The 12,798-nt window shown below is 27.0% G+C and overlaps 1 protein-coding gene across 4 annotated transcripts; it reads left to right on the forward strand.

Moving 5' to 3' along the window:
- Positions 1-2,257: 2,257 nt before the first annotated feature.
- On the forward strand, positions 2,258-12,165 carry LOC124950853 (splicing factor 3B subunit 1). 4 transcript variants are annotated; one of them, XM_047498248.1, is made up of 19 exons: positions 2,260-2,464; positions 2,783-2,961; positions 3,034-3,120; positions 3,232-3,358; positions 6,732-6,811; positions 7,141-7,308; positions 7,434-7,650; positions 7,737-8,141; positions 8,233-8,696; positions 8,786-9,143; positions 9,324-9,616; positions 9,691-9,816; positions 9,903-10,124; positions 10,208-10,390; positions 10,478-10,666; positions 10,729-10,904; positions 10,998-11,270; positions 11,385-11,601; positions 11,774-12,165. In XM_047498248.1, exons 1-19 carry the CDS (start codon positions 2,437-2,439, stop codon positions 11,930-11,932), a joined length of 3,951 nt encoding a protein of 1,316 aa, XP_047354204.1. In that variant the 5' UTR covers positions 2,260-2,436; the 3' UTR covers positions 11,933-12,165. The 4 variants fall into 4 exon arrangements, with proteins under 4 accessions (XP_047354205.1, XP_047354204.1, XP_047354206.1 ...); XM_047498249.1 differs by lacking the exon at positions 11,385-11,601 and having other exon boundaries at positions 2,258-2,464; XM_047498250.1 differs by lacking the exons at positions 2,260-2,464; positions 2,783-2,961; positions 3,034-3,120; positions 3,232-3,358 and adding an exon at positions 6,129-6,404.
- The last annotated feature ends 633 nt before the right edge of the window (positions 12,166-12,798 follow it).

Below are 12,798 nucleotides of genomic sequence, written 5' to 3' on the forward strand. Positions count from 1 at the left end.
CTATAAAATAATAGGATCATTTTTCAATATTCTATCTCTATGTTCTCGATTGACTATTTCATTAAATATCAAATTGCACGTAACTTTAGAAATGATGCTTAACGGTTTCAAAACTTCAGTTACAAGGATTGAATTTTTGTTCTGTGAAAGGCTTTAAAATCCCGAAAAAAATAGTTGAAAAAAATTTTGTATTAATCAGGATATCGATTTTTTTAAACTAAAATATTTCTTCCTTCGATATTTTTATATAAAAGCCACCAATATATTTCGAATATTCGAAATAGCATTACGTTTCATTCTGTATATAATACAACACGGATTTATATTATAATGTGGATTCGTATAATTGTAACTTGTATTCGTATAATATGTTAAAAAAATAGTTCATATCACACGGTACCATATAGTTTGGCCATCTTAAATATCTCCCTTGTTGTTAAAAATAAAAAAATACGTCCCAGAATAAAATTGCATCTTTTTAAGGAGAAAATACAATAATATGAAAATTGTATAACCAATGCGACTCTTATAATACAGATTCATATAATATGGAATATATTTCCTATGTTATATTATTTCTATTAACTTATTAAAGATCAACAATAATAATTACGGTTTTCTTTGCTGTAATTATATGACGCAATGTTCTGCAGGAATCAAATAGAAAACATCAGTGAATTCTACTTCACTCATCAAACTATTTTAACGTGAGTAATGTTTAAAGTGGGACTATAATACATGATGGGATATAAACTTTGTTTACCTTGAAATATTTCCGTTATTTATAATAATAAGGAAAAATATTATATATGAAACTTAAATCGTATGGAGGGGGGATACAATAGCATGTAAATACTTTTTAAGTGCAGAGGTAGAGGAGATTTCAGTCATCTTTTTTATTTAATGAGATGCTATTTTTTTCTATCGGTGATAATGTAATAACTTCTGTTTTAAGGATTTCAGCATGTTAAGATTAAAGGTCATTTAAAGTTAAATGTAATGGAGAAATAATGTTTCTTACATCGACAAAAGATGTTCGAAGCGTTGACCATTTGCTTATTTTTGCGTTGACAATAGCAATTTTTTTCTTGAACCATGAGAATGTTCTATCATCTTGGAACTTATTTGACCATATACCACAATAATTTATTGTCTCATATTTTCCACTATAATCAGTACTTCTTGTTAGGTAACATTTTTGAATGCTCCCCAGAGAAAGAAATCAAATGGGGTTAAATCTGAACAATAAATTGATCTTTAGTCTTCCACGTTCTATCCATCAATTTGATTAGAGTTAATTGAATGAGATTCATTTCAATTACAGTGCTATTTATCACAACAATCAATTGATATTGACTACCGATATTACCGACTATATACTTTGTATCAAGTATACTGACGCATATCGATACAAATTATATTGATGCATGAATACAATGATGTCATATGTACGAAACACAAGAAACTTCAGAAGAAAGTTAGAGCGAAATAAAAGCAGCACAATAGTTCTGGTTTAAACGTATTTAGATTGGAATAACTCATACACTAATTTAATTAATAAAGATAAGGGAATTTATATTAACGATTTGGAAAACATTCAGGAAAGTGAAAATGGATTGTATTCTATTTTTAATTTAAAAATAATTCTGATTCTACTTTTAATAACAAGATACCAAGACCATTAATTGATTTATTTTCTCCACGTTAGATTTGTTCCGTTTCGATACAGTATGTGAGCACGCCATATCGAATTCATGACCGAATGCTACCATCAATGCCTGAGCATTGATACGCTAGTTGTGTATGAATAATATGTATCTATGTATATAAGAGGGTCGAGTCGAATCTCATTCTTCGTTTTCGAAATTGAAAGCTCGCATTGTTATGTCCAGCAATGGGATTAATGAAGGACACAACTATACATTCACCAATCCAGTGGCGACAACGTCGAGATGTCAAACTCCTATAATTCTTTATCTTTTCATTATTACTCGTCCTATTATCGATATTACAAATCGATAATTGAATTGTTGGAATTGTTAATAAATAAATTTCATTACTTGAATATAAAAACAATAACTTTATTAAAATATAAACTTACACACGTGAATACAATTACAAAATATATTTCCACACGTTTTTTGACAATTAACTGCTATATTGATTATCTTCCAATTTTTTCTCTCTCCCTTCTAGTTCTTTTAAGTTTTCATGGCTCAGCTGCGCCATCTCCAAGATACGTCGATACAGAAGGAATTACTAATTTGCCACAATCCAATGGTCATCTGAGTTATTCTACCTAGTACTCTAGTCTATATGAGAATTTTTCCTTTATATGGCAAAAAAATTAATATGGTGAAGCTTTTCTGTACGTATTGATACTGATTGCTATAATACAGTGGATTTAATACAATTTATTGAACCAACACTATTGCAATGGATTCCATTCCACGTACGCACGAAGGTCTGTATTATAATTACTTTATTTTTATATTACATACATTTACTATCAGATAAATTTAAATAAACTTTATGAGCTGTAATCAACAAATCAATGATTGATGTTTTATTAGGTTAGAAAGTATTTTGAATGCGTAAAAGTAATAAAGATTTGTTAATTTTAAATATATATATATTTTATTATTATCATGTAATACAATAATTTTATTTGTATCTACAATTTTATATTTTAATTCATCAATTATCATGGTATCCATTTTTATACATGCGTAAAATATCAACTCTGTCCTCTATTAATATTTATTAACATAATGTATTTTAGATATTGAAGCACAGATCCGCGAGATACAATCCAAAAAAAAAGAAATTCAAAATGCAACAACAGAAAAAGATCAAGTAGGATTGGGTAAAACAGGTTTTTATGATCAAGATATTTATGATGGAAGTAATAACAAATATGATGGTTATGTTACTTCGATTGCTGCTAATGATGAAATTGAAGTAAGTGGATTTTATTCATAAGTATTTCGTATTCTGTATTAAGAATTAATTAAATATAATTTCTTATTTAAGGATGAAGATTATGAACCTAATACATTTGGTTCAAATAAAAGAGCTGGATATAATGCACCTGCAGCTCTTCTTAATGATGTGGCACAGGTATTTTTTTCTAAATATTTATGTAATGTTATATGTATTTAAGCTTATTTTGCTTATGAAGATGTAATATATAAAATGTAATTAATATGATGTTCTTTTAATTTTAATCAGAGCGACAAAGATTTTGATCCATTTGCCGATAGACGACGTCCTACTATAGCTGACAGAGAAGATGAATATAGACAAAAGAGACGAAGAATGATAATCTCCCCAGAACGAGTTGATCCTTTTGCAGAAGGTTTGTATTCTTTTTTTATTGTGAATATTATACAAAAATCCAATAATTACCAATTATTTTTTATAATATACCAAAAGGTAACAACCAAAAATATTAAAATATCTTTTGGAAATAGTACATTTTTAGTATTGATAACTAATAAAATATGTGATTATGTAATAGGTTTGCACATAAAGATTTTATATTCATTATTATATGATTATGTAAAATATTAAAAGTTTTATTTCCTACATTCTTTTATAAGATTATTATGCATGATTTTATTCGGGAAACTTAAATTGAGTCACAAGCAATCTGTTTTTATAATAGTTCTCAGTGTGTTATTTTTGTGTTATAATGACAAGTGATATAATCCAAGTCTGTAAATATCATCAATCCTCTCATGATGTACTCAATCATTTTTTTATACTCCTGCATAGTGCTTAAAATTGTTTTTCACACATTTTGTATTTTAGACGACAATAATAAAATTTTCTATTTGTTCAAGTAATCATTTCTGGACCAATTAAATTTTCTATTTATATGTTATAATCTTCTGTGATATTTCTAACATTGAATTATGAATAAAAAGATTTATTGGGTTAGTTTATAAACATTATTTTATGGTAATGACCTTTTTCTTTATAATAGCACTTATGTATCAATTTCAAATAGTCAGTTTTAATATTGTGTAGCAAAAATATATAACATGTCAATCTACTTTTTTATTTTAAATTACATGCTGTCAGTTCTCAATTTAATAAATTGCTAATTTAATAATTAGTTGCATTAATTATTTTAATTTGGGCAAAAATACTTATGATATGATTGCTCTATTCCATTAGCACACAGCAAATTATTGCAAATTAATGATATACTTTTGCTAAGTAACAAATAACCTATATCATAGACAATGTCTATCTTTAGTTCTTATAAGAGAAAATCCTGGATTTGGAAATTCAAGAAATTATGAAACTTTGAGAATATTTGGAGAATCCTCTTGAATAAAAAATTATATTGTTTTATATTCATTATTACTAACTATAAAATTCCCTTAATATTTTTTTCGTTTTCTTTTTTTTTTTTTCTCATAAAAACTTCTATTACAAAAAGTTATGCTTCTTAATGTGCTTTATCGTAAAAAAAATATTTGTTAAACAATTGTAAAAGTTACGAACAAAAAAGTTTACAAATTGTTTATTGAATTTTGAAATTTTGAAATTGTTTATATCATTAGAGAATGCTTTGCTCTTTAAAATGTAAGTATATTTACTTATCGTTTGGTATTTTTAATATTGCGAAATTTAAGACGTGTTGAATTTATCTGAATCTGCTTTTATAATTTTTATATAGGTAGAAAGTCAAGTTCATTTAAAAAAATGTCGATATCCTCCATATTTTAAAAAATATGATCATTGTATTAGCCTTGTTGAATTAAACATATTTTTTTTATAAACTTATTTATATCATGAAAAGTAATTCATGATATAATATTTTCAATTTTAGATGATTTAACCAGTACATTATAGATATTTTGTTGGTATTTATATTTGGTTTATATAAACATATGTGTTTTTTATTTCTATTATTTTTACTCTAAACACAACATATAATTTCTATAGTAATAAAAAATAGTTGATTCTCTATTCGTTTTTTAAATATTCTTTATTGATATACAAAACTTCAGAATTTCTAAACAATATGTAAACTTTTTGTTCAGAATTTTTTGAACTTGTTTAAATAATTTTTAGTTCTTTTTTTTGTAAACCGATATATTTTATTAAGATAAATAACTTTTGCTAACAGCTTTAAAAAAAAATAAAAAATGATAGGAAGAAAACTGAAGGATATTATTCATCTCTATAGATAGAAAACTAACAAAAATTCTTGTATTTCAGTGAAGGATCAATTCGTTATATATTAACAAAATTCCATAATTCCTTATAATTCAGGTTTGAAATCTACCCTTCTAAAAAAAATATAGTTGTATACAGAAATTATAAAAAAAATGTAACATCATGATATAAATATAAATATGATAAAACGTAAATAAAATATTATTTTTACATTCAACATTGAATTTATATCTTCTCTTCTAGAATATAATATATTTGGAATTATATATGCATGTGTGTGTGCCTTTATATATATATATATATATATATATATATATATGTATATATGTATATGTACACACACATATATATATGATCACAATTAACTTATAATGTTACGTCTCATCAAAACTTTAATATCTTTGGTATTATCATAAATTTTTTTGTAACGATGATGCACATGTGTATGACCATATTTAATATTTTAGACACAAGTGTAATATATATTGTGAAAACTGGCATGAATGAAGAGAGTGAATGTGTTTCTTTTGAAAAATATACTAATAAAAACATTTTTTTCCAATCTTAGTGATGGTCAACTTAATGGAATCAACCGCTAACTGAGGATACTATATTGAAGGTCAAATGAGATTGAGTTGTTGAGGACAAAAATAAACTTTTGTTCACTATATGGTACAATGAAATTCAATTATATTATGGTAATTTATTGTTTATTTTCTAAACATATTAAAATTAAAATAAATTCCAGTTATAATATGATAATAATTTTATATTCCAATAATGATAGAAAATCAATTGTTAAAAGTAATAACTATCTTAAATTATTACATATGTTCCTATTTAGATTATAAATAATTATCTATTACAGAAAAGAAATAATTATAATATATTAATTTAATATTAGTTATCATATAATATTCTTATATTTTTATATAAAACTGTTTTGTGGAACTTGAACAAATATTAATTCAAAATTATTTCGTATTAATATTTGCCTTTTTTTGTTAAGTGAAATTCTCGGTTTTAATTCTATATGTTGAGTTTCATTGTGTCAAATATGTTAAAAATAAACTTATTCATTGAAATAGTATGAATGGTATGAGTGAAAATATTATTAATGACTAGAATGAGTTAATTTCTAGATGGCTAAAGTTTTTTTCAATATGGAAGACTTGAGCAGGACAATACAGCTTATGGCAGAAAACATTCACGTACGTATGCTATATGCCACCTACTGTTGCAGCTCTCTGAAACCCGTTGCAATAACTATATAGAATGAAATCCTATATTATTCTATATGTTTTTGGATGTTGTAATATTTCCAAATTTTTGACAAATACTATTATTCATGCAGCGTGGAAATGAGAGTCAATCCAGTAGTTTACTTAGAATATAAACAGATATTCTAAGGGCATTAAATAAAAATTATTGAAATGAAGTGAGTAGGACCAGTCATGATTAGAAATATAAATGTAAGAATTTTTATCAATAATAGTCTAATAGTTGCGCTTTGCGTTACGTTTGATTCGTGATTACAGGTGGTAAAACTCCGGATATTGGTTCTAGGACATTTACTGAAATTATGCGGGAACAATTGCTTAAAGGAGAAGAAACTGAGGTGTGTAATGATAACTTCAAATTCTATAAAAGTTTAATAAATGTATATATAACGGAATTATACATTATACATATACCATCAATCTCTAATACCCCCTCCCCCTTTAGCTAAGTTATTTTACCACAGTGGTTTTGTTTTACAAAATAATTTTACTAATTAAATAACTATCTAATAATTTATAATATAATAAACTTTTAATAATATATTTATAATTGAAAATAAAATATTATCTTAATATTTAACTATACTTTATATAAATCTAGTATTTTACACATTTTTATTATATTTTTAAGCATAATGTTAACCTAATTTTATTTGTAAATTTTTAGTTAAGAAAGAAATTAGCAGAAAAAGCCAAGGAGGGTACTTTAAAAGCAAATGGTGAACCTAAACCAGTACCTAAAAAAAGAGGACGTTGGGACCAAACAGATGATGTTCCTACGTCTAAGAAAATATCTGGAACTTCAGCTACGCCAACTTCATGGGATAATGCTGATGTGAGAATCACAACAGTTTCAAATATAACATTTTTTAATTATTATTTATATTTATTTTTATGTATTATTTATATACTATTTATGTACTATTTATATACTATTTATTTTTCAAATAAATTTTATAGGTAACTCCAGCTGCTATTAGATGGGATGAAACTCCTGGTCATGGTAAAGGAGGAGAAACACCTGGGGCTACCCCAGGAATAAGCACTAGAATGTGGGATGCCACACCAGGGCATGCGACTCCTGGTGCTGCTACTCCTGGTAGGGAAACACCATCACATGAAAAAACTGTTTCGAGTCGTAGAAATCGTTGGGATGAAACACCAAAAACAGAAAGAGGTAAATTCAGAGTGAATGTTAAAATGAATTACTGTTTCTGAAATAGTAATAGAACAAATTGTAAGTAATATAAACATTAAAAATAGAAACACCTGGACATAGCAGTGGATGGGCCGAAACTCCCAGAACTGATAGAGTAACTGGAGATTTAATTCAAGAAACGCCAACACCATCAGCCAGTAAAAGGCGTAGTCGATGGGATGAAACGCCATCAAATCAAACGCCTGGATCCATGACACCGCAAACACCTGCTACTCCACTTACAACTCCACACCAAGCTAGTGTTTTAACTCCAAGTGGAGTTACACCCACAGGACCTAAAGCAATGGGTTTGGCAACTCCAACACCAGGACATTTGATGTCTATGACACCAGAACAATTACAAGCTTACCGCTGGGAAAAAGAAATAGATGAAAGAAATAGACCACTTTCTGATGATGAATTAGATGCTTTATTCCCGCCTGGTTATAAAGTTCTACAACCACCTGCAGGTATTTCTGTATTTTGTGCATTGATAGTAAACCTGTAAATGAAGCCATATGTATGTAATTATATGTTTTTAAATTGTTATATTTTTAATAGGATATATACCAATACGTACACCTGCAAGAAAGCTCACAGCAACACCAACTCCTATTGCTGGTACACCCCAAGGATTCTTTATTCAGACTGAAGATAAGAATGCAAAATTTGTAGACAATCAACCAAAGGGCAATTTACCATTTATGAAACCAGAAGATGCTCAATATTTTGATAAACTCTTAGTTGATGTGGATGAAGAAACTCTCAGTCCAGAAGAACAAAAAGAAAGGAAAATTATGAAACTACTTCTAAAAATTAAGAATGGTACACCACCTATGAGAAAGGCTGCTCTAAGACAAATTACAGATAAGGCAAGAGAATTTGGAGCTGGACCACTGTTCAATCAAATTCTGCCTTTATTGATGTCTCCTACTCTTGAAGATCAAGAAAGGCATCTGCTTGTAAAAGTTATTGATCGTATTCTCTATAAATTAGATGATTTGGTTAGACCATATGTGCACAAGGTAAGAATATTATATTGGTTAAGATCAAATATATTATTTACTTATTAGAATAATTATGATATATAAATACAATGTTTTATTTTTCATAGATTTTGGTTGTTATTGAACCTTTGTTAATTGATGAAGATTATTATGCACGTGTTGAAGGTAGAGAAATCATTTCCAATTTAGCAAAAGCCGCAGGTTTAGCTACTATGATTTCCACCATGAGACCTGACATCGATAATATTGATGAATATGTTCGTAACACAACTGCTAGAGCATTTGCTGTGGTTGCTTCTGCTTTAGGAATACCTTCACTATTACCATTCTTAAAAGCTGTATGTCGTAGTAAAAAGTCTTGGCAAGCAAGACATACAGGTATTAAAATCGTACAGCAAATCGCTATCCTTATGGGATGTGCTATATTACCACATTTGAAAAGCTTAGTCGAAATAATAGAACATGGTAAATATCAAATTATATTATATTATATTAGATTAGCTAATAAATAATATCAGAATTTTCAGTATTTTGTATTTAAATAAATAATATAAGTATTTAATATTTTTTACTAAAAATGTCGACATGACTTGTTGGCTATAATATAATTTATTTATTTTCAAAGATAAATAATTTTATTTGTAGGACTGGTGGATGAACAACAAAAAGTTCGTACTATCACTGCATTAGCTATAGCAGCTTTAGCTGAAGCAGCTACACCATATGGTATTGAAAGCTTTGATTCTGTTTTAAAACCATTGTGGAAAGGTATACGGACACATAGAGGGAAAGGCTTAGCTGCATTTTTAAAAGCAATTGGATATCTTATACCGCTTATGGACGCTGAATATGCTAATTACTATACTCGCGAAGTGATGTTAATTCTTATTCGAGAATTTCAGTCTCCTGATGAAGAGATGAAAAAAATAGTTTTGAAAGTAAGATATATTTAAATTATTTACTTTAATAATTTTTCTTTTTATATAATATATAACTTACAATTTATAATTAGGTTGTCAAACAATGTTGCGGAACTGATGGCGTCGAAGCACAATATATAAAAGATGAAATTCTGCCACATTTCTTTAAACATTTTTGGAATCACCGAATGGCATTGGATCGTAGGAATTATCGACAGGTATCTTGCATTTACACACTTTTTATTTGATTAAAAATATTATGTATAAAAGTATAATGTAAATATAAATTACGTGAATATTACAGCTTGTTGATACAACCGTAGAAATAGCAAATAAAGTTGGTGCATCAGAAATTATTAATAGAGTAGTAGATGATTTAAAAGATGAAAATGAACAATATAGAAAAATGGTTATGGAAACTATTGAAAAGATAATGGGTAATTTAGGAGCAGCTGATGTCGATTCTCGTTTGGAAGAACAACTTATTGATGGTATACTATATGCATTTCAAGAGCAAACTACAGAGGTACATTATATTTTTTCTAATCGTAATACATTTTTTTATTAATTGTAATAATTGATAGTATAAATAATTATTTTTCATTATAGGATGTTGTAATGCTTAACGGCTTCGGTACTATTGTCAATACATTAGGAAAAAGAGTTAAGGCTTATTTACCTCAAATATGCGGTACCATATTATGGAGATTAAATAATAAATCTGCTAAAGTACGACAACAAGCAGCTGATCTAATTTCACGTATTGCAGTTGTTATGAAAACCTGTCAAGAAGTAAAATTAGTATTCTATAAATTTTTTAACCAAATAACATATTATACAAATTCTTAAATATAATAAACAAATTCTTAAATATTTTAGGAAAAACTTATGGGTCATCTAGGTGTTGTACTTTATGAATATTTAGGTGAAGAATATCCAGAAGTTTTAGGCAGTATTTTGGGAGCTTTAAAAGCTATTGTTAATGTGATAGGAATGACCAAGATGACTCCACCTATAAAAGATTTATTACCACGATTGACTCCTATTTTAAAAAATAGACATGAAAAGGTTATACAACTTTTATAACAAAATTATATTATTAAAAAATTATTAAATTCATTATTTTATAGGTACAAGAAAATTGTATCGATCTTGTAGGTAGAATAGCAGACAGAGGACCCGAATACGTATCCGCTCGTGAATGGATGAGGATATGTTTTGAACTTTTAGAATTATTAAAAGCACATAAAAAAGCAATTAGACGAGCAACCGTAAATACTTTCGGTTATATTGCAAAAGCTATCGGGTAAATACCAAACCAAAAAATATTACAAATAAATGAAATAATAAAAAAAATTAATTAATAATCAAATTAAAAAAAATATATTTACGTTTTCAGACCACATGATGTTTTAGCTACACTTTTAAATAATTTAAAAGTTCAAGAACGTCAGAATCGTGTATGCACAACCGTAGCTATAGCCATAGTTGCAGAAACATGTAGTCCATTTACAGTTTTACCAGCATTGATGAATGAATACAGAGTACCTGAATTAAATGTCCAAAATGGTGTACTAAAATCTTTATCTTTTTTATTTGAATATATTGGAGAAATGGGAAAAGATTATATCTATGCTGTTAGTCCATTATTAGAAGATGCACTCATGGATAGGTAAGTTCATTGTATAATTACATACTTTTGTTATTGTGAGAACATATTGATATAATGATATATCAATTTCAATGACATTACAGTATATTCACAATTAATTTTATTACATAATAGGGATTTAGTACATAGACAAACAGCTTGTGCAGCTATTAAACATATGGCACTTGGTGTTTATGGTTTTGGCTGCGAAGACGCATTAATTCATTTATTAAATCATGTATGGCCCAATGTTTTTGAAACTTCACCACATTTGGTGCAAGCATTTATGGATGCAGTTGATGGTTTACGTGTTGCACTTGGTCCAATAAAAATATTACAATATACATTACAGGTATATTAATCTTATATAGATTCCATTTAAATGTTGTGTATGTAGATATTCGGTTTATTTAGCAATATTAATTTTCTAGCATATTAATAATTAATAATTAGCAATATTAATAATATTAAATAATTATTATTATTATTTCCTATATATACCTTATTTTGTATTTTTGATTTAGGGTTTATTTCATCCCGCTAGAAAAGTTCGAGATGTGTATTGGAAAATATATAATTCTCTTTATATTGGTGGACAAGATGCTCTTGTTGCTGGTTATCCACGAATTATGAATGATCCAAAGAATCAATATATAAGATACGAATTGGACTATATTTTGTAATAAATAAGTACAATGTGCAAACTATGTAATATCTATGACAATTATTACAATCAATTTATAATACATTATAAAAAATGTGTTTCATATTATATTGAATCAAATTAATATAGCTACAATATTTATTTTTTGTTTGCTTTATTCAATAAACCATATAAATAGTTTAAGAAAATTTCTATTTAAATTAGTAATTATGATTATTAATAAAACTGTAAAAATAAAAGCCTATGTAACAATTGTATCTAATTGATTTCGCAATATTATATATTTTTGAATAATTATAATAGTACACAAAATCTAATTTTAAGCATGTTGAAGATATTGCATAAACATTTTAAATATATTTATCTATATAGTGAAATTATAATAAGAAAACAATCCGTGATGCATTAATACTCTTAATGTTTTCGATCTTGTATATGAAAAATTTCATATTATTGTTGTTTCCATCAATAATTCTAAAGGTACTTGAATCGTTTTTTCTCTGATTATTTTCAAGAAGTTAATTATCAGAAAAAAGAAGAAATTGTAACGATTAAACGAAATATATGCAATATGCACTTGCATAAATCTATGTAAATTCAAATTCCATCGAAAAGAATTCTATTACGATTACGTTTTACAAAAGTTGTTCCCGCCAAATAATTCTTGCATGATAAAAAAAATACTTAGACGTTGCCAACTATATAAACCGAATATGATTCAAATATATCAACCAGAGCATTTTTACATTGCAAAACATTATTCGAAGAGAACAATCTCAGTTCAACAAATGATATTTATGTAACGATAAGACAGAAGACAAGTTGAAGTATTTTGAATTCAAGCTCGATAAGAAAGATTTATATATTAATGTGACAATCAAAGTT

This window comes from Vespa velutina, chromosome 8, assembly GCF_912470025.1.
Source record: "Vespa velutina chromosome 8, iVesVel2.1, whole genome shotgun sequence".
Taxonomy (NCBI): domain Eukaryota; kingdom Metazoa; phylum Arthropoda; class Insecta; order Hymenoptera; family Vespidae; genus Vespa; species Vespa velutina.

Bases quoted from the DNA above. Each gene is read 5' to 3' on its own strand.
- LOC124950853 (XM_047498248.1), top strand. From the start codon at position 2,437: ATGGATTCCATTCCACGTACGCACGAAG. The intron at 7,309-7,433 runs GTGAGAATCACA...TAAATTTTATAG, and splicing joins CTTCATGGGATAATGCTGAT to GTAACTCCAGCTGCTATTAG. The intron at 9,817-9,902 runs GTATCTTGCATT...TGAATATTACAG, and splicing joins ATCGTAGGAATTATCGACAG to CTTGTTGATACAACCGTAGA.